This window comes from Dermacentor variabilis, chromosome 5, assembly GCF_050947875.1.
Source record: "Dermacentor variabilis isolate Ectoservices chromosome 5, ASM5094787v1, whole genome shotgun sequence".
Taxonomy (NCBI): Eukaryota; Metazoa; Arthropoda; class Arachnida; order Ixodida; family Ixodidae; genus Dermacentor; species Dermacentor variabilis.
In genome coordinates this window covers 185,024,680-185,051,793 of record NC_134572.1, presented here as the reverse complement: position 1 = coordinate 185,051,793, position 27,114 = coordinate 185,024,680, and the positions used below count along the sequence as shown (strand labels likewise).

Sequence of the window (27,114 nt, the reverse complement as noted above, 5' to 3'; positions counted from 1 at the left end):
CATCTCTCCGAGACTGCGGGACGGTCTTGTCCGCACGTCGTGCACGGTGAAGGCGCCCCTAGAGCGCGGCAGACTCGTTCGCGCCGCATCTGTTTGCAAGGCGCAGTCGACATGTGCGTGTCGACCAGCTAGGGATGTGCTACTGAGAAAGAGAGAGAGTGCGTTCGTTGGCGGCGGTTGAGACCACGAAGCAGCTTTTCGCTGCTAGAAAAGGGGCTGCTTCTGAATAGTCTCGTATCAACAAAGTTCAGATAGCAGAAGGGACACATGGTTGTGGCACACGTGTGCCACCACCGCGTCTAAAATTCTTCCGAGAGGTTGTGAGAAGCGTAGAGTAATCAAATTTTGGATTACAATTTAGTTCAGTGTGCCTGTACTTATGTCCCTCCTCCTCCCGTCTTGTGTTAAGCTTAGCTCTATCGCTGCCGTGTAGGTGGGGTGACGTCTTCCAAGGAGACCTCGGCGGAAGCCTTGAGTAAGGTGGCCGGAACACCCTAGCTCGCGGTAGTACCTTCTGCAAGTAACTTTTCGGCCCGATGTTCGCAGGGGACCACAGGTGTGTTAGCGCGCCCCCATCCGCTCGAGCGCTTTGGGTCACGCAAGACGTGACCTTGTGGTCGGCACCCGTGGGCCATTAGGGACTCTCGAAATGGGTCAGCCGAAGAGGTCTTCCTTTTTTCGCCGCTCCCCCTCGTGTTTCCGCTTTCGCCTGTCCGTGAACGGCCCAGGGCCGCGCGGTTCCGCCTTCCGATCTGGCTGCATCGAACCGCCGCGCTGGCCTTGCTGCCGCCGGGGCAGAGCGCACGTGTTGGTCGTCTCCGTGCCTTTCGGGGCTCCACCGGTCGATGCGCGACTCGCGCGCCGCGCCTCGGGGGAGAGGCGCGCAGCCAACCGTCTTTTTTTGTATACTTCGCACTTCTTACTACGACGGGGGTTGCAATGAGAGGGACTCTAAAGCGAATTGTTATGCCAACTTGAATTAATAAGTTGCAATTAAACACCGGAGCTGGTGAGCGAGAAATTACGCAGTACCTCCAAAGACGGGTTAAAAGGACACGACTGCTCGTGCTAGTTAATTGTCGATCGACAATTGACGAATATTCTGCATTATAAAAATTCGAACTTAATGCAAATCGAGTATTGTGGAAGGATAGTCCGTGCACGCACGAATAAAATTTAAAAAAGAAACAAAAGAAAGCGCACTCCCCGGATTGAAATCCGTTGTATCCCTTCAGGCTGTCGACACTCGCCGTGTGGCAACTCTGCTGTGCGCATGCGTGGTGGCCGTCGCGAGCTCCTCGGCGTATCTTCGTCGTTGACCATCTCGGCGAAGCAAGCGTGGGTGTTATCGGGCGTTGTCCCCTCGGCCTTTCGCTTATTTCCGTGCAGCACCGGCAGGACAATTGCACTCGGGAATCAGCAGAACCAAGCTTGCCTTTCTGGGAGGTTTAGACGACGGGGTGCGCAAGCCGCCTGAGTCAACTCTGCGTCGGGCATTCCACCGGGAAAGCCGCCGTTCCAGCCCCGTGTGGCGCTTGTAGAGCGGTCGACTTCGGATCGCTGGGGCAGTGCGTGCCCGTTTCGGTTCGAGACCGGCCGCTGTAGGCGTGCAGTGTCCCTGCGGCCGTGTGTCCACGCCCGCGGCTTCCTCCGCCATGGTTCCGTTCTGGAGCGGCGAAGTGGGCGCCTGCTGGCACGTTTTGAATGGCAGTAGTTGAGCGCTCGGTGAAGACGAGGATGAAAGAAAGGGAGACGCGCTCGCGGGTCCTTTTTTTTTTTTTTTTTCTTTCTTTCGGCCTCGCCTTTACCAAGCGCTCAACTACTGCCATCCGTTCTGGAGCAGCGTTCGTGACTTTGGGCGGAGAAGGCGGCCGCGTGTGTCACGGAGGGCGCGGATGAAAAACGGCATCTTTGACTGCAAGGTCGCGAACCTCGGAGGAGCATAAATTCTCACGCGGGTCCTGGCCGGGAGGGGGAATCCCTGGATGGGGCTGTTGCGTTTCGCCTGCGACACGTGGTTTTGCCGGCGCGACTGCGGCGGGGCGGCAGACATTTTGGCCCGATCGTCGTCGCCGCAACACTCATCGCCAGGTGTTTCCAGGCGCGTCTGCGGCAATGCGACCGCCTAGGGATCCTCCTCGCATTCCAGTCATTGTGCCCGAAACAGGCGATGCCAAAGCAGGGATCTCATTCCAGTTATTGGGCCCGAAACAGGCGATGCCAAAGCAGGGATCTCGTTCCAGTCATTGTGCCCGAAACAGGCGATGCCAAAGCAGGGATCTCATTCCAGTTATTGGGCCCGAAACAGGCGATGCCAAAGCAGGGATCTCGTTCCAGTCATTGTGTCCGACCGGCAGCGCCACGACAGGGTGCTACGAGATCGTGCGCAGCGCCACGACAGGGTGCTACGAGATCGTGCGCAGCGCCACGACAGGGTGCTACGAGATCGTGCTCGACATGGTGCTACGGCATCGCTACGACAGTGTGCGTCACCATTAGCCCATTGTACATTCACGTGCTCGTCTTTTGAGGGGTTCCTTCTTGCCCTCAACTGCGAGAGTATAAAAACAGCTGCCCCCGGACGCCAAAGGGAGGGCTCCGATTTCTTCAGTTGAGTGAAGTGCTCTCTCTACTTCGGTCAAACCTGACCGCCAACTCTTTGCGATGTTAAAATAAACAAGTTGTTTCGTTGTTACCAGTCGACTCATGCTTTGCCGGGACCTTCGGATGCTTCGAGTTGTACCCCAGGCCGCCAGGCCAACGCTACCCTTGGGGCTTGCGACCCAGGTACAACCACGGGCGTCAGCGCCGAGTTCCCAACAGATCGTACCAGCAGTCGGATCCCAAACATCTGGTTGCCAGCGGTGAGATCGCCTACGACTTCAAACAACGGTCTGCCAGCGGCGAGATCGCGACAACGGAGGCCAGCAGCAAAGAGATGCAGTTGACTGTATGCTGAGCAGCTCAACGACGATCCGGGAGCAGTGCAACGAGCCCTGTGTGACGACTGGTTGCCTGCAGCGGAACGACTGCGCGGAATTCCTGCCTGCGAGGTTTGGTGAGTGCGGGACTTTCTTCTTCTGAGCTTTGCCAGGCTTTTGTTAGTGTCAGAAACAGAGCTGGTAATTGTGGTTGTCGTTGCTGCCGGGTTAGTTTGCGGCAAGACAATAGTAAGCAGTAGAGAAAGCAGCATTCAGAGCAGCCATGGATTTGAAGTCGTTGCGCAAACCGAAATTGTTGGAGCTTGCAAGAGAGTTGGGTCTGGATGTCTCAGACAAACTAAGAAAACCAGAACTGATAAAGGCTATTCTTGAGTTAGAGGCTGAGGATGACGAGCTGTCGGAATGCCTTGAGACTATTGAAGAGAGGGAGACTGCAAAAGAAAAAGAAGAGCGTGAACGTAAAGAACAGAAAGAGCGAGAGCAACAAGAGCGTGACCGTCAACACGCTTTGGAAATGAAGCGTCTCGAGGTAGAGATGGAACGCGCTCGTAATGGAAGTCAGGCACACGGTGCAGGAGAACGCGTATTGTTCAAAATGACAGACCTGATGCGGCCGTTTAAGCTTGGAGAGGACATTGGTTTGTTCCTGGTTAACTTTGAGCGAACGTGCGAGAAGCAGGGGTTCTCTCGGGAAACGTGGCCACAGCGCTTGCTCACTTTGTTACCCGGCGAGGCGGCCGACGTAGTCGCTCGCTTGGATAGAGAGGAGGCAGAGGATTTCGACAAAGTAAAATCGAGTCTGCTAAAAAAGTACCGGCTGTCTGCGGAGGCGTTCCGTCGGAAGTTTCGGGAAAATGAGAAAGGCAAAAGTGAGTCATATACAGAGTTTGCGTATAGGCTTATGTCGAACATGCCGGAGTGGCTCAAAGAAGAGAAAGCGTTTGGTGACCACGATAAAGTTCTGCAGTGTTTCGGGCTAGAACAGTTTTATAGTCGGTTACCGGAGAACGTGCGATACTGGGTCTTGGATAGGCCAGACGTTTGTACGGTGGCTAGAGCCGCTGAGCTAGCCGAGGAGTTTGTGACGCGTCGAGCTCGCGGAGCTAAGGACGGTCAAAAGGGTGAATTTGGCTCGAAGTTTGAGAGGCCGAAGTTCACGCCCATGAGATTAAAGGGGGACACGCGTAGTGCGGATGCGAGCGAAAGCAGTCCGACCAAACGTAAAGAGACGGCGGCAGCCAAACGCAGAAAGCGGTTCGAGATGAGGCGAGCGCGCTTGTGTTATACGTGCCAGAAGCCGGGTCACTTTTCGGCGCAGTGTCCGGAAACAACACCAAAAGTTGTTTTTTTCAATAGGCAGCACTGACGAGAACATGAAGCTTCTCGAGCCTTACATGCGAGACCTCCTCGTGAACGGGAAAGAGTGCCGAGTGCTTCGCGATTCCGCAGCTACGATGGATGTAGTTCACCCGTCTTACGTAGAACCCCATATGTTCACGGGCGAGTGCGCATGGATCAAGCAAGCCGTGGAAGCTCATAGCGTGTGTCTGCCGGTAGCAAAAGTGCTTATTGAAGGACCTTTCGGAGCGCTTGAGACGGAGGCGGCAGTGTCATCTATGCTGCCACCCCAGTACCCATACCTATTTTCAAACAGGTCCGATCACCTCCTGCGCGAGAAGGGGCTTTTGTTTGGTGAAGCTAGTGTTCAGGCCTTAACCAGATCGAAGGTTCGGGAGCTCGCTGCAAAGGCGGTAGTTGCGGGGCCGACGTTATCAAACAACGAAAAAGGGTCAGAGGCGCAGCAAGCTGATATTCCGAGCACGCCCGAACTGAATAAACTTGAGTCTGTAACGTTAAAGGCGCCAGATACTGGAGAGGAAATGCCCGACACGGGAAAGTTAGAAGAGCTATCTACTGATTTGCTCATCGCGCCTACGTCAGACGGACTTGATAGGTTGCTAAAAGTCAGCCGGTCGGCTTTGATAGCCGAGCAAAAAAAGGATGGCAGCCTGGAAAACGTGCGCTGCAATGTCAAAGAAGGTATCGCCAGGAAAACTGCGCGTTTTGTGGAAAGGGGTGGAGTCCTGTACCGGAAGTATCTAGACCGCAGAGGAGTGGAGTTCGATCAGCTGGTCGTGCCTCAATGCTATCGTCAGGATCTGTTGCGCTTGTCACATGGGGGTTCGTGGTCCGGACACCTAGGAGTTAAGAAAACTAAGGACCGTCTCTTGCAAGAGTACTATTGGCCAGGGTGTTTTCGGGACGCAGACCATTTCGTGAGGACATGTGACACTTGTCAGCGGGTGGGCAAACCAGGGGACAAATCAAGGGCGCCGTTGAAATTGGTACCTATCATAACGGAGCCTTTTAGACGGCTCGTTATTGATACAGTGGGACCTCTGCCGGTAACAGCCACGGGGTACAGACACATTTTGACTGTGATCTGCCCAGCGACAAAGTTCCCTGAAGCAGTGCCGCTTAAAGAACTCAGCTCAGTTGAGATAGTTAATGCACTACTGTCCATATTTGCGCGAGTTGGTTTTCCTGCGGAAATCCAATCAGATCAGGGCACAGTGTTTACTAGCGCTTTGACGACAACTTTTCTCGAAAGGTGTGGGGTAAAGCTGTTACACAGCTCAGTGTACCACCCACAGTCGAATTCCGTTGAGAAGCTCCACTCCGTCATGAAGCGCGTGTTGAGAGCGTTGTGTTTTGAACATCGAACTGACTGGGAGCTGTGTCTGCCTGGGGTGATGTTTGCGTTAAGAACCGCGCCGCATGCGGCTACGGGGTTTTCGCCAGCTGAACTGGTGTACGGTCGCTCGCTTCGATCTCCGCTTCGCATGCTTCGAGAATCGTGGGAAGGTAGGGGCGACGACCCAGTCGTGGTGGAGTACGTACTTAAGCTCCTCGAACGCTTAAGAAGGGCACAGGAGTTGTCAGGTGAAGCAATGACAAAGGCCCAGCAGAGGGCCAAGGTTTATTATGATCGGACAGCCAGGGCCCGTCGTTTTGAGGTTGGCGATGAGGTCATGATATTGCGCACATCGCTAAACAACAAACTAGACGTGCAGTGGGAGGGCCCAGCACGAATTGTTCAGAAACTGTCGGACGTTAACTACGTGGTAAGTCTGCCAGGAAAGCGGAAAGCACAGCAAGTTTACCACTGTAATCTGCTCAAACCTTATAGACAAAGGGAAGCAGTGGTGTGCATGATGGTAAACGTTCCTGAAGAGCTTCCGGTCGAGCTTCCGGGACTAGGCTCAGTGACGAACAGGGAAGACACCGGTCAAGTCATTAGTGACCTTATCAGTAAAGCACCGCTGTCGCCCGAGCAGAAAACCGAACTACACCAGCTATTACAAGAGTTTCAAGGTCTGTTCTCTGAGAGGCCTGGTAGGACTTCTGTACTTACTCATGATATAGAACTTACCTCCACAGAGCCAGTACGATCCAAGGCGTATCGGGTGTCACCCCGCCAGAGCGATATTATGGAGGCTGAGGTAAAGAAAATGCTACAGCTCGGTGTTATTGAGGCAGGTGAGAGTGATTATACCTCCCCTTTGATTTTAGTTGAGGTACCGGGCAAGGAACCTCGTCCTTGCGTCGACTACCGCAGGCTTAATTCCATCACTAAGGATCAAATTTATCCGATCCCTAACATCGAGGAGCGCCTTGAGAAAGTTAGTAGCGCTCAGTTTATTTCCACCCTAGATCTTGTCAGGGGTTATTGGCAGGTTCCACTTACAGAAGAGGCTAGTAGGTATGCGGCGTTCATTTCACCAATGGGAACATTCCGTCCTAAAGTGTTGAGTTTTGGTTTGAAGAACGCGCCATACTGTTTTTCAAGCCTCATGGATAAAGTGTTGCGGGGACAGCAAGAATTCGCTTTACCGTATCTAGACGACGTAGCGATATTCTCCGCATCCTGGTCTGAGCATATGGCACACTTGCGGGCAGTGCTAACCCGCCTGCGCGAAGCGGGCTTGACAGTCAAGGCTCCTAAGTGCCAGATAGCACAGGCCGAGGTTGTCTACCTCGGTCACGTGATTGGTCAGGGTCGTCGCCGCCCCTCTGAAATAAAAGTGGCCGCTGTGCGAGACTTTCCGCAACCGCGCACCAAGACCGATATTCGGTCGTTCTTGGGTGTCGCCGGCTACTATCAGAGGTACATCCCTAGGTACTCTGATATCGCGGCTCCCCTGACGGATGCTCTAAGAAAGACAGAGCCTCAAACAGTCGTCTGGGACGAGACAAAGGAAAGAGCTTTTAGCGCCCTAAAGAGTGCCCTAACAAGCCAGCCTGTGCTACGATCGCCAGACTATACAAAAGGGTTCATTGTTCAGTGCGATGCTAGTGAGCGAGGCATGGGCGTTGTACTGTGCCAACGGGAAAATGGAGAAGTAGAACACCCCGTCCTGTATGCTAGTCGTAAGCTGACCAGTCGTGAGCAGGCGTATAGCGCCACCGAGGAAGAGTGTGCGTGTCTCGTGTGGGCCGTTCAGAAATTGTCATGCTATCTAGCCGGCTCGAGGTTTATCATTGAGACGGATCACTGCCCTCTCCAATGGCTGCAGACCATCTCTCCCAAAAATGGCCGCCTCCTGCGCTGGAGCCTCGCTTTACAACAATATTCCTTTGAGGTGCGTTACAAAAAGGGGAGTCTCAACGGTAACGCCGATGGCTTAAGTCGAAGCCCCTAACGTAGGAATCAGCCTCAAAATTGTTTGTTACTGATGTTTTTCTTCCTGAGGCAGGATTTTTTTTTAACATATTGCTTTTGTTTAGTGTTTCAAAGTGATGATATGCTTTCTAGTGCAATTTTTCAATTTGTGGACGCGTTCTGAGTGATGCTAGACTACTGTAAGGAACTAGGCAGTGGTATAAAAAGGGGAAAGAGCCTGGCAGGGCTTAGTGAGGGTTGTGCCGTGCTTGCTGACTGAGCGGTTGAGTTTTCAGCGTAGTTCTAACGCTTGCCGGGAACGAGAACAAAAATGTGAACTCTCCCGAAGTCACTTTGCAGTGTCCCGTGCGAACCTGAACGAGAGAACGAGGCCTTCTCTGTGCGCTGCGCTCAAGAAACGTCAAGGGACGCCCGACTTCGGTTAGGAGCATCATCGAGCGACATCCCTCCGGACAGCGGATGCAGTCCCCTGTCCATCGGGATCTCCTTCCCCCGGCGGGGCGGTCTGTTGCGTTTCGCCTGCGACACGTGGTTTTGCCGGCGCGACTGCGGCGGGGCGGCAGACATTTTGGCCCGATCGTCGTCGCCGCAACACTCATCGCCAGGTGTTTCCAGGCGCGTCTGCGGCAATGCGACCGCCTAGGGATCCTCCTCGCATTCCAGTCATTGTGCCCGAAACAGGCGATGCCAAAGCAGGGATCTCATTCCAGTTATTGGGCCCGAAACAGGCGATGCCAAAGCAGGGATCTCGTTCCAGTCATTGTGCCCGAAACAGGCGATGCCAAAGCAGGGATCTCATTCCAGTTATTGGGCCCGAAACAGGCGATGCCAAAGCAGGGATCTCGTTCCAGTCATTGTGTCCGACCGGCAGCGCCACGACAGGGTGCTACGAGATCGTGCGCAGCGCCACGACAGGGTGCTACGAGATCGTGCGCAGCGCCACGACAGGGTGCTACGAGATCGTGCTCGACATGGTGCTACGGCATCGCTACGACAGTGTGCGTCACCATTAGCCCATTGTACATTCACGTGCTCGTCTTTTGAGGGGTTCCTTCTTGCCCTCAACTGCGAGAGTATAAAAACAGCTGCCCCCGGACGCCAAAGGGAGGGCTCCGATTTCTTCAGTTGAGTGAAGTGCTCTCTCTACTTCGGTCAAACCTGACCGCCAACTCTTTGCGATGTTAAAATAAACAAGTTGTTTCGTTGTTACCAGTCGACTCATGCTTTGCCGGGACCTTCGGATGCTTCGAGTTGTACCCCAGGCCGCCAGGCCAACGCTACCCTTGGGGCTTGCGACCCAGGTACAACCACGGGCGTCAGCGCCGAGTTCCCAACAGATCGTACCAGCAGTCGGATCCAAACAGGGCCGAGGAGGCGGAGAGCGCCGCTTTCATCGGCGTATCAGCTACGCTCGGTCCTCTCTCTCCCTCCCTCTCTCTGTGCTTTTTGAGTGGAGGTAGAAAAAGAAAAGGGCCTTGGCTGAGCAGCGGGCCCACATGGTGAGCAGGGTGAACCGCATCAGCTGGATGGATCTGTACGCCTTGTTTTCCTGTAGGGCATAACCGCTCAAGGACACGAGTGGGGGATCAGGAGTTGAACAAAAGGCAGCGCTCACCCGGACACTGTGTCTACAGGTCCTTCACCGGTTCTTTTGTTGGTCTTTTCTTGCTAGGATTTCCAAGGCCAGCCAACCTGAGTGCATGGATGGTGCACTTTTTGTGTGTTCATTCTGCAATCAGTGTAGATGGATTATTCTCTTGTGCCATATGACCAAGTGTCAAACTGCCATCATCTGTATACAGGTTTTCATGTGTTGAGATGAAAGGCTAGAGTTCGCATTGCCTTCCATTCTCACCTATCTTTTGAAAGAAATGGTTGTAGATGACATCCAAAAATGGGGCAAACCTTTGTGACGACAGGTTTGGTATCCCAGATATATGGCACCTTCTTTGCTGTAGCTGTATGGCTGGGACCGTGTAACATACTTACGTGTTTCTACAAGGTAAATAGTTTTAGATTTCTGTTAAAAACGGCACATTAATAGGTTGCCATACGAACAGAGAGCACAACTATGTGTCCTTTGTTTTCTTTGACCGTTTACATTCATCTCTCTGGCTACTTTGGCAGAAACTCGCAGAAACTCGCAATTTTGGGTGGTATCCAGGAGCCATGAGCTATGTGCTGCCTCAATACAAAGGCACAATTTTCAGTTGCAAATTTGCAAGTTAGCTCGTAAGTGAATGCAGCTACTTGTCCTATAAATTACTGTAACGATTGTCCTGCCACCTTTTTTTGTCTGTCATGTTCACGCTAACATTATTCCTTGAAGAACACCGACACACACACAGAAAATACAATATTGGATAGCACCTGTCACTACATATTCAAGCTTGCAAAATAGAGTAGTAATTGGCACTTTGCCGAGTTTTGTGTCGTTGTGCTCTGAGAATAATGGTGTATAGAAGCCATCCGAGCCCTGGAGAAGGAAAAGCTTTATATACTTCCTGTCTTTGTTAAAATATGTGGGATCAGTGTTTACAAACATAGCTTGGGCATCGTATGGCTGCCAGTGCTTCCTGGTACTTCCTTTTCTTCTCCATAATCATGGACTGTGCCTTATGTGTTCTGTTTACTATTTTATGGCTGACAGCTCCACTGTAAGCCTAACAGTAGTGTGAGATTTTTATGGGCCATATGTGCCTCCTGGCATGTGCTGAGACTATTTTTGGCTTGACTGGGTGCATGAAAGAGGCACCAAGGACTTGTATATTGTAGCTGAATATGTTCAGAAAAAATGTAGTATAGTGCTTTGCTTGCAACTTTCCTTTATTTCATTTACTCAGATTGCCCTAGGCCTATGCCCATTTTCCTGCCAAACTTTTTTTTATGTCGAAGAGAAAGAAAGTTAACAGTCAATATGCCCAAACAGAGATAAAGTAAATCTAAAATGTTTTTTTGCCAATATCCGGCATGTAACAAATATGTGTTTATAATGAACACTGGATGTAACGAAAGCATTTTCATATTGGTTGTGACTTTGTTGTAAGTGGGTTTTTTTTACTGTATCTGTAGAAAGCATGTAAGAAGCCTTCCCTTCTTCTCTTTCGCTCAGGTGAAAGTGATCAAGTTTTCCTATATGTGGACCATCAACAACTTCAGCTTCTGCCGGGAAGAGATGGGGGAAGTGCTCAAGAGCTCGACATTTTCTGCGGGGGCCAATGACAAGCTCAAGTGGTACGTCTTCACCACCCTTGCCCAACCCCCTCCCACCATTTTGCATATTGTGGGAGTTCTGCAGGCACCACTCGCATTCATGACCAAAACATTTTGTGTAACGTGCTGTAAGTGAAGAGATTTTATGTAATATTATAGTTGTAACATATAAAGATGTTATTTTATAGATGGTTTCACAGATAAACCAGTTCACGAAACAATGCGATTTCTATGCCCACACTGCTTGTGTGGTTGTGCCTACTAAGTGTGAAATGGGGACTCTAGCAAGGTATTTCGCATTGCCTGTTTCAGCTGTTGCAGAGCGACTGCTTCATCAATGGTACAGTTACCACAGTGGATGACATTCTTCTTTTAAAAAGAAATGCAATTTAGTTTAGCGAGGTCTCAGTTCCTGATGCAAAAACAAGAATGGTACTTACTGCTGCTCCTGTGGATGGATTTAGATTATAGTATGTACCGAAAGTGGAATTACTTTTTCCTTTTAAGCCTTTTGCTAAACTGGCACAGATTTTTTAACCCATTTCAGCTGCTTATTCTGCAGTGCTTTGATTCAAAAGGCCTCCACTTTAGCTATGGTTGCCTATAGTTTGACGGTCTATATTTTGATTTGTATTTCTCAAAATCAACTTGACACCCCGAATGACATCTAGAACTGTACAACTCTTTTTTTGTGGCAAGTTTGTGTGGAAATGGGCTCACAGTTTCATACAAAAATCATCTGTGGGAACTCTGGGCTTGGCAATTGTTCGGCTTCCACGGGAATGATGGGTACAACATGAATTTGTGCAACCCCTTCAGTCACGAATTGTGACTGAGGGTTCAAAAGACATTCAAATATATTTCTGGAATTAAGGCTCAAGCTTTGGAGAAAAATAGTTTGACCTGTAGCATAGATATTTGTTGCACCAGGGATATTGACCTCTTATTTATGATGTGTTATAGTACCATGAGAAGAACTGAAACATTTGTTGCATGTAGATGCACTGTTTATTGTTGAGTTGAGGGCCCTCTGGTGGAAGAAGAGACAGTAATTAAATGCAGTGATACAGTCCAAAACATTGCACTTCTTCTGAATGTGGTAATGCACCTCTTAAAATTCCATTCTGCATTACATTGCATTCTACAGTGGCTTATGGCATTCATGCTAAGCAGAGGATTACATTTACATGCAATGTTATGTTCAGGATTTCTATTTTGTCGTGACCGTTCGAAACACTTAAATGTACCAAGTTGTTTCCTTATGGAGACATTGACTGTGGCTTCAGCCAGTCTAGTGGCTTTATTTATAAATAATATTTTCCTAAATGGAGATCGACAGTGAGTTTCCGTGCTTGTGCATAATCATTGCAAATTATAATGTAATGTTTTGATAAAAATGATCAATTTGCAATGTCGCAAAGTTGCTTTGAGTCGGAAAGATAAAGGTCAGGCAAGTACACCTACTTCCTGTACAGCATTTCGATTCCCGCTAAACTGCTGTACTTTGAGCTCCTGTACACCGTGGCACTGTAGATTCCTCTAGTAGTTTTTGCAGGTACAGGTAATGCACGATACTGTACCACGCATGCATCAGGCAGTGACCGCTCTGCTCTGCCCACAGGTGCCTAAGAGTGAATCCTAAGGGGTTGGACGAGGAGAGCAAGGACTACCTGTCCCTGTACCTGCTGCTGGTGTCCTGCAACAAGAGTGAGGTCCGTGCCAAGTTCAAGTTTTCCATCCTCAACGCCAAGCGGGAAGAGACCAAGGCCATGGGTGAGCACTGTCTCTCACCCCCCTTTGGGAGGCATCTGGCAGCATGTTGACTCGCAGCTGATGTCTAACCTCTTCACAATGCATGAAGCTTTAAGGTGGTGTACAGGCTCATATTTTCATAGTTGTGGGGCTCTACCATGCACTTCTCGCATGGAAAAGGATGACACTTGGCAAGACATGAAGCTTTTGAATGGGTAAATATGTCAACTTGACACCGAAGTAGGTCTCAAAGTGCCAGTACCATCGACATCATTACGATGTCATGCCTGAGGTCAAAATTTTGTGTTGAGCAGTAAGGCAAGGTTGTGATCTCGTTGGCCATAAAAAAAAAAAAAAAGTATGCATGCATTCTTTCTAGCTTGCATATGCCAGCATTTGCAGAAATGGAGCAAGCCAGTGTTTTTCAAGGTTGGGGTGCATCCATGCACCTGCCAACTTTCCCAAACTTTCCATAAAATTTACGAACTTGAACTCATTATAAGATATTATCTAATTCCATTCCAAAAGAAAGATTAGCTGTTCAAACTTATTTGTTGTTTCTCTTTAGTGTCCCTGTAAGGCAGTGTGAAATATTTAACACCAACTTACTGTATTTACTCGCATAATGATCGCACTCTCGTAATGATCGCACCCCTGAATTTTGTCATCAAAATTAGATTTTTTTTACCTTCCCGTGTAATGACCGCACCCTGAACTTGCCAAGTCTAGTTAATGATGATTGCGCTTACAATCTGTCGAATCCTACGCGAACGACTCTACAAGACACACCAAGCGGTCTGCACGCACCCAACATTCTTAAGCAGATGCCCCAGTTCATTGCTTTCATCACTTTCCACACTTACATGAAAAATAAAAAAAAAGCTACAACCAAACTTACCTCAGCTTTATTATTTGTAGGCTTCATAATGGTTTTGGTCAAGAACAACAACATGAAGGGCGCCTTTCGATTCTTCTTGTCTGCACTCGTGGGCACGCAACTAATCATGAGCGGCAACAATAGTGGCTGCCACGTTTACACTGATATGTTAGAAGTGTACCCTATTCATGCACCAACACTTGTAATACAGCTAAGATATTGGCCCTCCCTTAGCGGAAACGTGCCGTATTAGGATAGCAGTGAAGACGGATGCCGCAGTTCCCGCAGCATGCCTGCCATGTGTTTCTATGGCACTGGCACCTAAGCGCGCCCATCTCTGTTTCTGTCCCCTCAAAGTGGACATGGCTATGTTATTGTCGCAAACTTGCCAATATTAACGATATTGTTCACTACTGATACGGAAGAAACTGTTTCAATGCGCGTAATGTACTCGCGAGAAGAAAAATAATCGCGTTCGGCGCGTTCGGCTAGCTCCGCCGGCTGTGAATTTGGTTTTGGTGTCCCACACTAATAGCGGCAGCTGCCTGCTTGTCATCCCGCAGCAAATGCGGAATGGAAAAATTAAATGTTTATTTTCATGGGAAATTTTACCCGCGTAATGATCGCACCCCTGAATTTGCTACAATTTTTTCTTGACAAGAAAGTTTGATCATTATGCGAGTAAATACGGTATATGGACACTACAAGATGACAACTTTTCCTTTTCGATAAAGCTCCTCCACCTTCTCTATTTTCACACAACTCATTTGCAGTAGTCATTCATCATAGTCTAAAATTTCTCTAATGTCCCTATCGAAATTTTCTTTCCATATTTTGATGTGGAATTGCCACCTGTTTATAACATGTAAATGTTATTAATGTGATGAGAAAAATCGGTGGCTGCGTCCTTTCTCTCCTTGGACATCCATTCCAAACATCTTGACCTGCACATCACGGCTTTCGACACAGTTTCGCACCGAAAGCTTATTCATAAATTAAGTTTCATAATAACAAATGGCAAGCTGATAGCCTGGATCAAGGCTTACTTGTCAAACCGGCGTCGACTTGTTTCTTTTAATAATGCCCACTCCCACAACATCCCGGTGGAGTCCTGTGCCCCCCCAGGGATCTGTTCCTAGGCCGCTTTTGTTTCTTTTTATAAATGATATTGTCTGGGATCTTTCTGTCTATGTTAAGTTATGCGCTGATGGCTGTGTCCTTTATGAAAAAATAAATGCCATTGAGGATCAAATTGGGCTAAATGACAACCTTCAAAAAGAAAAAGGTTTTCTGACACAGGGCAAATGGTAATAAATCTTGATAATACTGTATGTATGAGAATAACACTTAAAGATAACTTTCTCCATTATTAGTATGATATTACTGATCGTGCACTTTCTGAAGTCACATGCTACAAGTATCTGGCCTCTGGATTTTTAATAACCTTTCTTGGAGTAAACATATTGATACTGTCTCTGCCAGTACTCTTCGTAAACTGTTCTTTTTAAGGCTGGCATTATGCTATGCTACCCCTGAAACCCGCTCACTTGCCTATAAAGCTATTGTATGACCAGTCTTAAAATATGCTGTTATAATCTGGGACCCCTTCACTAAAACTAACGTTTGCAAATTGAAAAGGGTTAAAATAAAGAGCAGTGAGATTTATCTAATTCCTATGGACGTACATCCATTATGAACCTTTTAAGAAAGAACGGTTTACTGTGTGTTACTAATAGGAATCGTATTTGTCGCTTGAAATTCTTTTTCCAGTCAGTAAATGGGCATTACGATGTTGACACTTTGCAAATAATTAGTTATTCCAGTGGTTATGCTACATGCATGTGACATTCTCACTCAGTAAAACCATTATTTGCAAGAACTAACTGTTACAAATATTTCTATTTTCTTAGAACCCTAATTGACTGGAACAACCTTGCTGATACAGTGTAGTAACACAGAATTCATTGTTATTGTTTGAGGAGCATATTCAATAATTACTTATTTTTGTTTTGTGTGTGCATGTGGAGCCATGTTCGGTGCTTGTAATTACTGGATTGATATTAATATTCTGTTATGGTCTTGCACGTGATGAAATCGGTCAGCAATTTTCTGCTATGTATAAGTGTTGTTGAAGCCTTTGCCTGAATGTATTTCATTTCTGTCTCAATATGTTACTGTACAAATGTGTATACCTACCTGCAATGGTCTTGCATTCAAGACCGCAGTGTTTATAAATAAATAATTAAATAAGTAAGATTACATGTTGAAGCATGACATTGTCGCAAGAAATAACATTCACTGCACCTGTAATGCTTTTTCATCGATTTAGTACCTTTGATTTTGCACCAGGGGTTCACAACTGTACCATAAGTGCTTTGTCACTTTTTGGTTCTATGTTATGAGTGTTGATTTGTGTGTGGCTATAAGGAACAGATTCTGTGCCACGAGAACATTTCCAGGCGCTCAACTGACGTAGTATTGACTGTGGGGTTGTTTTGCTGATAGTTGTTTTGTGCGTCATCTGTTCCTGCAGAGAGTCAAAGGGCGTACCGCTTTGTTCAAGGCAAGGATTGGGGCTTCAAGAAGTTTATTCGAAGAGACTTCTTGCTCGACGAGGCCAACGGACTCCTTCCTGACGACAAGCTTACTCTCTACTGCGAGGTGTGCAGACTACATCATTTGTTGCACGGCTTGTCACCTTTCATGCATGTTGCTGACATGATGATCTCAGAGCTGTTGTTGGAAGTTATCGCACACAAATATAGATATAAATAATTTTTCTAAAACATACCTACATATTGAATTATTTTTCTATTAAGCTGTCTTGCAACGCACACCGTGCTCGTCCGGTGCCCGGAAACGAGCTTAATTGTGATCTCTTCTCCTGCAGCTTGAATAAAGCACCTCATCCGTTTTGTCTTCACATCAAGATTGTATTTGATCTCCACAATTGAAGCTGTGCAAAATTGAGCAGCTCAATTCATAAAGTGCATCCACAGTCATAATTCCAGCATCATTAGAATCGCTTTCCTTGAGCATAGGCATTGATCCATCACACTTTCTTTTCTCCTTCACAAGCACATCTATAAGTCACGGTCATTTTCTTTTGTGCTTCAATCCCTGCCACTTAAGATTTAGTTGCATCTCGTCACACGCTGTCCTTTGATCCGCCTGCGCTGGCTCATAAAATTCTTGTGGCAAAATTGTTTCAGTACCCGACATAGCAGCCTTTTTTGTGAAGTAGCGGCGGCATGCATTTTCTTCAAGATGTATAATGATGTCTGTTCGGTCCTGCTTTTGTTCCATGTGCCAGTTGTTTTCTTTCCTGTATGTAGCACAAAGATGCACATTTCTTCCCCCCTTGTTTCCGTTATTTTGCTGCTCCACCTTTCCTAGACCGACCACCTGTGTATATTTTCTCATGTTCATAAGTTGCTGTACTGTGTTCCGCCAGTGCCTGTGTGTTACGGTAAACTCCCCTTACTCAATGCTCGCTTCGTGGGGCCTGTGAGGTGTGTCTGGGCTCAGCTGTGGGCACACTTTTTCTTAGAAATGTTGTGCACTTGTTGCTAAGCATTTCCATACCATGCACTTTGAAGCTTTGAAGCAGGTTGGCATGCTCATGTGCCTGCCTATTGATGCACAAATATTGGCACATCCACTCATAAGAGCCTGCATCTTCAATGTAAATTCTTTTGACGTGACACCTATATAGAGGGATAGCACCCTAAAAGGTGCTCTTTTAGCTGACCTCTCCTTTTTCTCTTTATTCAAACCTCTTCCGTCTTTTTCTCATCTTACTGTGTCATAATTAATTCTGGCTAGCAGTAATTTATGGTTGCCACTTCATCAGTTTCTGTTCTAAGTGTTTTGCAGTCATATGCTGTTCTCTGATCACCTGAACAGTTAGCAAGAGCTTGTCTAGGCATGCACGCATGAACTATGTACGCTTCTGATCAGATGCATACATTTTCATAGTTTCTTCGTGTTCCTTTTAAAGGTAGTCTCATTGTAGAGGCATTGAAGATAAATTTCAAATGTTCAACGAGCGGTCGCTTTGCATAGATGCAGCAATATGCTGTCTTCTGTATACCTGTAAGTGTGGCACATTGGAGAACTTAGTTTTGTTTGCATTAATGTTCTCCTGTTTTTCCCTCTTATCCACATTCAAGGTGAGCGTTGTTGCGGACTCTGTGAACATCTCTGGGCAGAATAACGCCATCCAGTTCAAGGTCCCCGAGTGCCGGTTGTCTGATGACTTTGGGCACCTCTTTGAGAGCCAGAAGTTTAGCGACGTCATCCTGAGCGTCAACGGCCGGGAATTCTATGCGCACAAGGCCATCCTTGCTGGTAAGGCTTACTTCTGTTGTTCACACTGCTTTGCTTGTCGCAGGAAATTAATTTCGCACATTGGTGCATGTTCATTTTGAAAAATGCATTGCAAAAGGGCCAGAAGAAACAGACAGTAGGCCTGTGCTCTGATCACTTGTTCCTTTGCGCCCTTGTCCCTGATCACACTCCGTATCCTTAGTCTCCTTGAACTTTTCCTAGAGGTGCCACATTGCTTTCTTACCTCGTACACTGCTGTGGAGTTGTCGCATGGTGCATTTGCAATTGAGATTGAAAGGATGATCAGAAATTTACGCACTTCATGGCAAGACCATGTCTTCATGTCATGTGTAAAGCCCCTCTATGCAGCTGGACTGATCTTAATGGGGGCTTAGTGCAAATGGAAGCTGTGTGACTGTCGTATAGCATTGTGGTGTGCAGTTGATTCCGCGGGTTGTACAGGCTTCATTATTTTTTAAAGTATATTTTTATTAATTCCCCCCCCCTCCCATTCTTATTTGGGTGTTGTAATTTTAGGTGCGGTTTCTACAAGTATACGGGTTATATGTGGACAAGTAGAGTATTTATTGTTGCTTCCATGGCTCGTATCATCATGCTAAGGTGCTGACGGGCCATCTGGAGATCTGCAGAAGGCCTTTTGCTGGCCTGTCGACGACACTCCGCCTCCATTTCTCTTGCATAAACGTAATCACTTCTTTTTCGCTGATATCTGTGTGTATGCTTATAACAAATATTGGATATCATGAACATATTTTCATGGCCAATGTGGCCTTACAACAAGGTTCGAGTGTACTCACAAGGCTTCTTTGGAAATATAACAAACATCAGAAGCTAGGCAATGTGTGCTTAAAAACAGTGGCAAAAACATAAATAACTTCAGTAGAGCAAAGAAAACCTCATTAAATACAACATTCAGATAAACAGAAGGAAAAAAAAGGCCCTCACGCTCTGAAACCCAATTTATTAATTGTGCTCTGTACACGTCATTGCTTACTGTACGAACATACAGACTGCTACAGCTATCACGCACTGCAGTTTTAAAAAAGATGAATCTACACAAATAAAACCAATTGTTTGTTTTTCGAAGTTCAGGTAAGAAACTGCCAGTAATGTTTTATTTGTCGACTTTCGTTTAGACAATAACAAGTAATTATCTAACTTGTTAATTGTTCTAATCATGCCAACATCATCTAGGGAGTTGTCGATTGCCGTAACAGATGTCAAAATGGAGCTGTTTCTAGTGAATGCACACAGCATGTTTACCTTTTCCAGCAAAGAAAGAAAGCCCGCAAAATATGAAAAATGCCACGTGACTGCATAATCGTGAACATCAAACAGCAGCACCATCAAACAGTCTCAGTGTGAACAACTCTCGCGATTATTGCATATCAAGGAAGTTCACTGCCCTAAGCAGCGAGCCTAAGATGCTTTCCCACAGACTGTTTGATGACGCTTCTTTTGCATGCACACGGGTAGACAGTTGCATGGCATTTTTTTTATGTTGTGGGCTTTCTTTATTTGCCAGAAAAAGTACATACATGTGTGCCTTTACCCATTGGAAACACCTCATTATGACGTCTGTTATGATAACCTACAACTGCCTGATTCATGTCTTCACAATTAGAATAAAAAGTGAAGTAATTAATTAAATAATTGGATGTCAAGGAATTAAGAATTACTGATGGTTTCTCCACAATATTGTAAACATGTACTTGGTCTTATTCACGTAGCATGACCTATGTCTTCTAAAGCTATACTGGCTGGGACAGCCTGTAAGGTCACAGAAGTGCAAACATGATGTTGGCTACCATAGCAAATCCAACAATTGGTGGTAAAGTCCAAAAATGAGAACGCATTAACATAAAGGCAAATGAAGATAATTAATAGGACAAAAGCAATGCTGCTGCCTTGCAGGGTTAGTGTACAATGCCCCTTTGTGAACAGCCTTACTTCGAAAGCCGTACCAAGAATAGCAATATGAAATCTTGGAGATGGTACTGTCTGATATTGTTCAGCAATTTATTCCGAATGAACAAATTTAATTAATTTAATGGCAGTTGCATTAATGTACTGTTGATGTTATTGCAGAGAGTGTACCAAAGCCGCAGCAGGTTGTTCTCTTGCTGACCTAGTGTGGTTTGGGGGAAACCTTTCTCTCTGCCTCTGACGTGCTCTCCCCTGTGCATGCAGCCCGCTCTCCGGTATTTGCGGCCATGTTTGAGCACGAGATGGAAGAGAAGAAGCAGAATCGAGTGGAAATCACGGACATGGACCACGAGGTGCTGCGGGAAATGCTGCGGTTCATCTACACTGGCCGAGCGCCCAACCTTGACAAGATGGCCGACGACCTCCTGGCTGCCGCCGACAAGGTGAGGCCCATCTTGCCTATATGGACCTCACTGGGTGTAGGGTGCATCCGCACTCCGAAAGCCAGTTTACACTCTTTTGGGCACGTCTTTGCCCAGTGACAATTGTGTGCCTTTTCTTTTTTTAACTCTATGCACTTGGTACTTCCAGGTCATGAACGGCAGGCACATTATCGGCATGACATAGCAGTCTTGACAGGAAAGCAGCGAGTGCAGAATTTTTGAGAAAGGAAAGGGAAGCGCGACAGATGACGATTCCTGTTGTGGGACACAGATATGCCCCATAGGGTGTGAGAGAAATGAGTTTGAGTGTATACCGCATTGTGCAGCAGTGCATTACTTTTAGGTGTTCTCAGTGCTCTGTTGAAGGGCCACATTTTCTCCTAAGTTCTGAAAGTTGTCCTGGCCTATGTCACAATACAGTGTACATGTTTTGAATTTCTGAATCACTAGCTTTCCACTTCTTCATTGGTTTTCAACTAATATGCACAGGTAGTTCAAGTTGGTTCAAAAATGATTAGTGCTGTATTTTTTTGAAGGTTTAGCAAGTGCACACTTTGAACTAGACAAGAAGTCTCACCCGAAAGGCGATGCATAAATTCCAATAGCAAATTGGTAGACAGCTATACGAAGTAGCTATTCTATGGCAGCTTTGTTGGCCGTATAAACTAAACATTCGCGTACTAACTAAATTAACAAGCATGGCGTTGTGCACGCATAAGCCAACATGAACAGATCTCACTCTGTCACTCCGCACACTCACTGTCGGAGCGCTGGAGTGAGCAAGCACCGCAGCAGCAGCGGTCAAATTGGCCTTTGTGCTGCCTCTCACTTCAACGCGAACTAAGCGGCGAGAACACCGCGCACGAACCTATCGGCACTCGGTGCACTGTGTCCCCCATCGCACATTTCTTTCAGTGTAGGGTACGAGCAGCCAGGCTACACAAGTCTGCCGGCAGAGTAGAACGCCCTACTTCCCCTCCCTCGGTGTCTTGCTTGCACGGCATTGAGCCACCATCGTCGGCTCAGCCTCGCACATACAGCATGTGGCACGTGGCTCTATAGCACATCACAGCAACGCCGATAGCAAGGATGCGCCATAAAATTGCGATCGCAGTAAAAGGTAGACTCGGGACACGACTTCTTTTATTGTCTCCTCTAAGGTGTGTGCATGTTATACCTGCGAATACAAACCAACTGGCACAGCGACATGTTCTGTCCTCCTTTCTTTTGTGTGTGTGTTCAAGCAACAATAATGACACTTGAGGTGTATTCTCTCCTTGCTTTGCACGCAGTACGCCCTGGAACGGTTAAAAGTCATGTGTGAGGAGGCCCTGTGCTCGAACCTGTCTGTCGAAACAGCCGCAGAGGTGCTCATTCTGGCTGACATGCACAGCGCGGACCAGCTGAAGGCTCATGCAATTGACTTCATCAACACGTGAGCATCTCAGCTGACCTCCTTGGCAGTATATTGCGAGTGCATTACTTTTGTACGCCCACCTCATGGCCATTGTCATGAACAGCAACCATGTGCAACTTGCAACCTGGGTACCAGGTCCGTAGTGGCTAAAGTGTTGGAGTATTGAGGTTACGAGTGAAGAGGTAGCCATGTATATATCAGATGCACCTACACTAGTGCTGCTTAACTAGAAATGTGTGTTGTCTTACCGGTTTCTCGTTGCAATTTCTACTAGTATGGGAGGCAGGTAGCCACAGTGTGTGCAGTAGCATAATTTTTTTTTAATCTGGCCAAAATTATTACTCTCCAACGTACAGAACCTCTTTTGGCCAGTGTTAGCTAGCCAGCGCCACTCACAGCTGTGGAACATCCTTTTTCACCCGATGGCGTCATGTAACATGTGACACCATTGGGTGTGGCGCTGGATAATACTCCTAGGGCCTGTATCTAGTAAACATAAATGCCCAGGTTAGTGGGCGAATTGATAGCCGTCGCCATAGCATTGGTAATGCGATGCACACCTGATGCAGGGTTTGTGGGTTCGGCTCCCACCAGCAACAAGTTATCTTTTCATCCACTTTCATATCCCTTCATTATTTTCTTCACTCCAAATTCAGCCACAGTTAATTTCCCCAATGCTTTCCTTGGCTTCATTGTCTGTTAGCTTTACATGGTGATACAGATCACCGAGGGTGTTTGTGAATCTGCTTGGCATGTGCTCTGAAAAGCTTTGTCACGAAAACCACAAAAGCTTTCCTATTTTCTAAAAGTACATTTTTGCTACTAAATGGTCGCAAACTTGGGCAGTGTTTTTCATGCTTTTGTGGCCTTGCCCTCACTAAGGATAAGCCTATATTATGGCAGTGTAAATTCAGCAACATGGCCAACTTGTTTTACTTGCAGTTGAACTCTTCCAAGAACTCCTTATTCAAGTTATAGTACTGCATTTTGTTTTAAACTGTTACATTCTGATTAAGATGGTTGTATGAAGTGACCGTGTGTGTGTGTAGCCATTTTGGTAAGTTCTTGTGTGAGTGCGTGCGGGTGCTGACTGTGGTGGTTGCGGCCTGTGTGGCTCTTGCCAGCAGGCATGCCACGGATGTGATGGAGACTGCGGGCTGGAAAACCATGATCCACCGGCAGCCGCACCTGATTGCCGAGGCCTTCCGGGCACTGGCCACCCAGCAGATCCCGCCCATAGGGCCACCCCGCAAGCGCATCAAGCAGTCCTAGGGATCGCCCCTATAGTGCAGGTGAGGTTTTCGTTGCCTGCACTTGGCAGCAGCCTAGAAGTGTGAATTCAGAATAAAGTAAAAAAAAATTGGCACTGAAGCAAGAACCTAAGGATGAGCCTGTGCCAACAGCCTTATTCATGGCGACTAATAGGAAAGGTTGGTCCTAGTTAGTCTGCTCAATGTTTGTTTCATGTTCTCTTTTTTATGTCCGTGTCTGCTTCTGCGCAAAATCTTTAACATGGTTTGTGTTGGGAATGCAAAGTGCAGGTGGCTGCTATCCTGTCGCAAAATAGTTTAGGTGTCAAACAGGAGCAGCCATTAACACTGTTCGAAGTGAGTGTGCCCACCCCCCTTCCTCAGCGACCACCCCGATCCCCCTTTTTCTTGCTTTTAAGCTTTGTGATGTGCTGCACATCTTAATCCTCGTCACAGAAATCAGTTCCTGTTCAAAACTTACAGAACACTGGACAGTCAGCAAGGCTAAAGAAGCTCTTTTCACAAGTGCATGCCATTTATTCTCGCCATATGGCATATAGTTTTGATTTTGCAAGTGGCGCTGTTGAATTGAAGTCCTTTTTGGAAACAGGAATTGAAGTCCTTTTTGGAGTTTGTAGCCAGTAGGCTACAAATTCTGTACACAGTGTTACACTTGCGCTACGTTGACATGGCACATATCTTTTCATGAAAAAATAACATGGGAGGCTGCTTTTAAGTTTTGCCTTTAAACGTGTAATGCAATAGCATTCAAAGGTTCGTGACTGATTCTTGCGCGTCCCAGCAACTGTAGCTTATGTAAATGTAATGTTTACCGGGAAATGCTGGTGGTGAACACTGTGCACGAAGGTGAGCTTTCTGGTAGAAACACGGAATCTTGCATGGGCTGCAATGCAGCAGAGTTGAGCGGCCATGTGCAGCTGTTGCAAGGAACCAGGCGCGCCGCTCTGTGGCCTCCGGGATTCGCGCATGCCGGCACGTGCAGATCTGTGATACGGTGGTTGGTCGATGAATGGTAGAAACGCTGGAAAAGGGGTTTGTGTTTGAGTTTCTGCGTCACAGAAGTATTTTTCTCGTATATTCAAATTGCAATCCGACACTACTATGTCTGTAGGTTGTGTGTAAGTCGATTATGATATTTCTGACTTATTTTACTTAGAGAAATTAGTTCAGTAACTTCTTTGCACTACACGGAGAGTCTCCGTGGTTGGGTTTGCATGGTTCGGAATGATTTTTGTCATGTCAACGGTCAATGCTGGATGCCGACGCCAGATTTTCTGCGACACGGAGCCCTTAACGATATTGCATTAAAAAAGAAAGTGCCAGAGCACACAAATAAAACAGCGCTAACTACAAACTGTCGGGTTAATTGTGTTGAGTGCATTATATGAGGAAAGGATGCTAGAACAGACAAAATTTAAGATGCAAGAAAAATGGTAACAACAATGGGGAGGAAATGGCAAAAGAACAACTGCTAGTCCCAAAGATGCGAAATTTGTTTGTCATGCAGTGCAATAAAAGCAAGGACACAAGCAATTTTTTCATCTAAATGGCAAAAGCCTCGCTGATCTCCAAAGCTTGCAGATTACAGTATACTCTAAACAATGCACATTTTGTGAGCTTTGCCTGCAGTTTTACTCACTGCAAGGTTGGGGCTCTGCTTTTTTCTTTTTCTTTCCAGTGCTGCTCCTGCGCTAGTGGGTGGACAAGTTCGAGGTGTAGTCAGCCTGCTGTCCTCGTGGAATGCAGGATGTGACTTTTTTTTAACACCACACTACATTGGCTAGTCGTCGACAAGACATCACAGCAATGCCTTCCCCCCAGTTTACCTTCAGAGATGTGGGCAGAGTTCTTCTGCTTCCAGCATTGAAAACCTCTTGACAGTCAATTTCCTGGGATCTCGCTGTGGGAACCATGGTCTGCAGTATTGCGCTGGAGTAGCGTCCGAGCCAGAGCTTAGGGCACTGTGCTCTACAGTGCACTCGCAAATATCCTGTTTAGTACGACATCTACAGCAAAACTGTTTGTGCGCGTTTCCATTCCCTTGGCTACCCACCACGGATGCAACAGACAAAGAGTGCATTGGCACGTGACCATTCTTTTGGACTAACTCTGCAGCTGCAGACTCTGGCCCACAACATTGAGGAAGAGGCTGAAGAAGAAAGCCCGACTTCGGAAGAGCGTGAAGCAGAAGAACTTTCACCCACAAGTGCTGGAGTACAAACACCCCCCCCCACCCCTCTCTCTCAGATGAAACCATGCGCACAACATTGGATAGCGTTGCCACTCTGCAAGGTATCATCCCGCCTCGGGTGTTTGGAGCTGGTGACAGGGATGTTAGGTGTTGCAGCTGACTTTTAGCCCCTCGGGAAAGTGTCAACTTCACCAACATCATTTGTGTTGACGTGCCAGTGAGCATTTGTGCGTGTGTGTGTGCACGTGAATTTTTTGTTGAAAGAACTGAAGTCTGCAACTGGCGAATGAATGTTGGAAGACTGTTCATGTGACGTGAGAATGTGGGCATCCCGTCTCACAGAAGAAGCTCCCTGCATTCGCGTGTAAAGAAACTCGAAAAACACCAAAACTAGGAAGAAAAAAAAAAGACACTTGTGAAGAAGGACCTTTGTTTATTTCTCATGCATGAGATACGACTCTTGTACTTTCCTTTGTTTTTACTTTATGTGTGGTGTGTGTGTGTGTGTATGTGTGTGCACGTTTTACATTCGTGTGTTCCTCCTACAATTGTCACAAAGCAAGTGTTGTTGTGAGGAAAAGTAATTTATGCAAACACATGAGTTGGTGGTGGGTGGCCTCTCTGAGCTTATGTGGAAAGAAGTCCTCGAGCATTCTTGCAGTTTTTTTTTTTTTCTCTGTTGGTTCCTAGAAGAGGACATGACAAAGGTGCAGATGCCTATGAGGATACATTTCATCTAAATGCATGCATTAGATGAGCCATTCCATTCTTGTATCCAGGTGCCACACTCATTATGCAAAGCCATCAGGGCATCCTGAGGTTCACAAGAAAATGTCATGCGGTAGAAGATAAAGTGGCAGTTTAGAGTGTACGCGGTTGGGTTTATGTGTGGTAAAGATGTTAGCTTATCTATTTAGTTGCCTAATCAGCGAACAGCCGCATCTGTCACGTGCAGTTCTGCTTAGAATTGCCAAAATTGACAAAATTTTGATCCTGGGACCTTGGCAAATAACATCGGAGCTTGCTGAAAAATGATTGTGTTGATAAAGTGCTTTGCGAGCAGTGCTGAAAAGATGAGTTGAAACCTCTGTATGGGAGCAGTTGTCGCAAGTTGCACTGCAAGAAAAATTCAGTCACTGGGGAGGTCTGGCCCATTTGTGATGACAGCGAGCATCTTTATTGTGAAGCTTTAGGTTGCAAAGCCTTCCTGGTTCCACCCACCACCTCATGATAGTCAATCCTGTACATAGCAAACAAACTTTTTGTTTATTCATGAACTTGCCAATCACCGATGAACGGACAAAACGGGGTTTGTTCATTTATCCTACACAATGGCTGCCACACAAGCGTGAAATGGTCGTGTTCTGCTGTGAAGACAAAGTTAAGGAAACCTACACCAAAGCTTAGCAACCCTCTTCTCAACCTGTGTGCATAGGAAGTCTTTTTGCGAATGCACACAGACAAGCATTTAAGGAAATGTGCAGCATAGCATCAGTGTGTGTGTGTGTGTGTGCGTGTGCGTGCAAATGTTTTTTTTTATTTTTTAGGATTTTCATTTTGGTTTCAGTGATTCGAGATGTTGTAGTACTCATCATAAGTTAAGATGAATGTTTTGCACGATTAGAACAGTGTTGCAGCACTTTTTTTTTTAATCAATCACCCTGTTAATAAAAGAAATGCAAACCCTCATGCCATGTTGAGTATTTTTCTCGTATTAGATTGGCTGTAGCTTCTTGCAATGAACTTGCATACACAATGTCATTAGTGTGGCTGTCTGGGATGCCTCTAATCTAGTTTATTCTTTAATGCAAGAATGGAGATCGTCTTATCAATTCAGCATATGCCTTACTAGGAAGCTTTAGCTTGGGCCTAACTCCGAAGCGGCCTATTCAAATGCATGTAAAACGCAAAACGTTTTTATCAGATAACCCCTGGACCGATTTTAATGAACTTTGTTGCATTTGAAAGAGAAAGTTGAACCAACAGTCACTAGATTTTAAGTTTTTCTTTTAAATGCAACAAACCTCATCAAATTTGGTGCAGTGGTT

General features: G+C 46.7%; 1 protein-coding gene across 5 annotated transcripts in view; it reads left to right on the top strand.

The window, feature by feature from the left end:
- LOC142583389 (protein roadkill-like) overlaps positions 1–26,755 on the top strand; it is a 346,742-nt gene extending 319,987 nt beyond the window's left edge. For 4 of the 5 annotated variants that reach the window (XM_075693831.1, XM_075693835.1, XM_075693833.1 and 1 more), the window contains 8 exons: positions 10,739–10,860; positions 12,461–12,612; positions 16,002–16,129; positions 17,641–17,818; positions 20,009–20,187; positions 21,480–21,622; positions 22,729–22,896; positions 24,554–26,755. In XM_075693831.1, the coding sequence (XP_075549946.1) occupies positions 10,739–10,860; positions 12,461–12,612; positions 16,002–16,129; positions 17,641–17,818; positions 20,009–20,187; positions 21,480–21,622; positions 22,729–22,876 (1,050 nt within the window). In that variant the 3' untranslated portion in view covers positions 22,877–22,896; positions 24,554–26,755. The remainder of the gene's footprint in view (positions 1–10,738; positions 10,861–12,460; positions 12,613–16,001; positions 16,130–17,640; positions 17,819–20,008; positions 20,188–21,479; positions 21,623–22,728; positions 22,897–24,553) is intronic. The other variant, XM_075693832.1, reaches the window with a different exon arrangement.
- Positions 26,756–27,114: the final 359 nt, after the last annotated feature.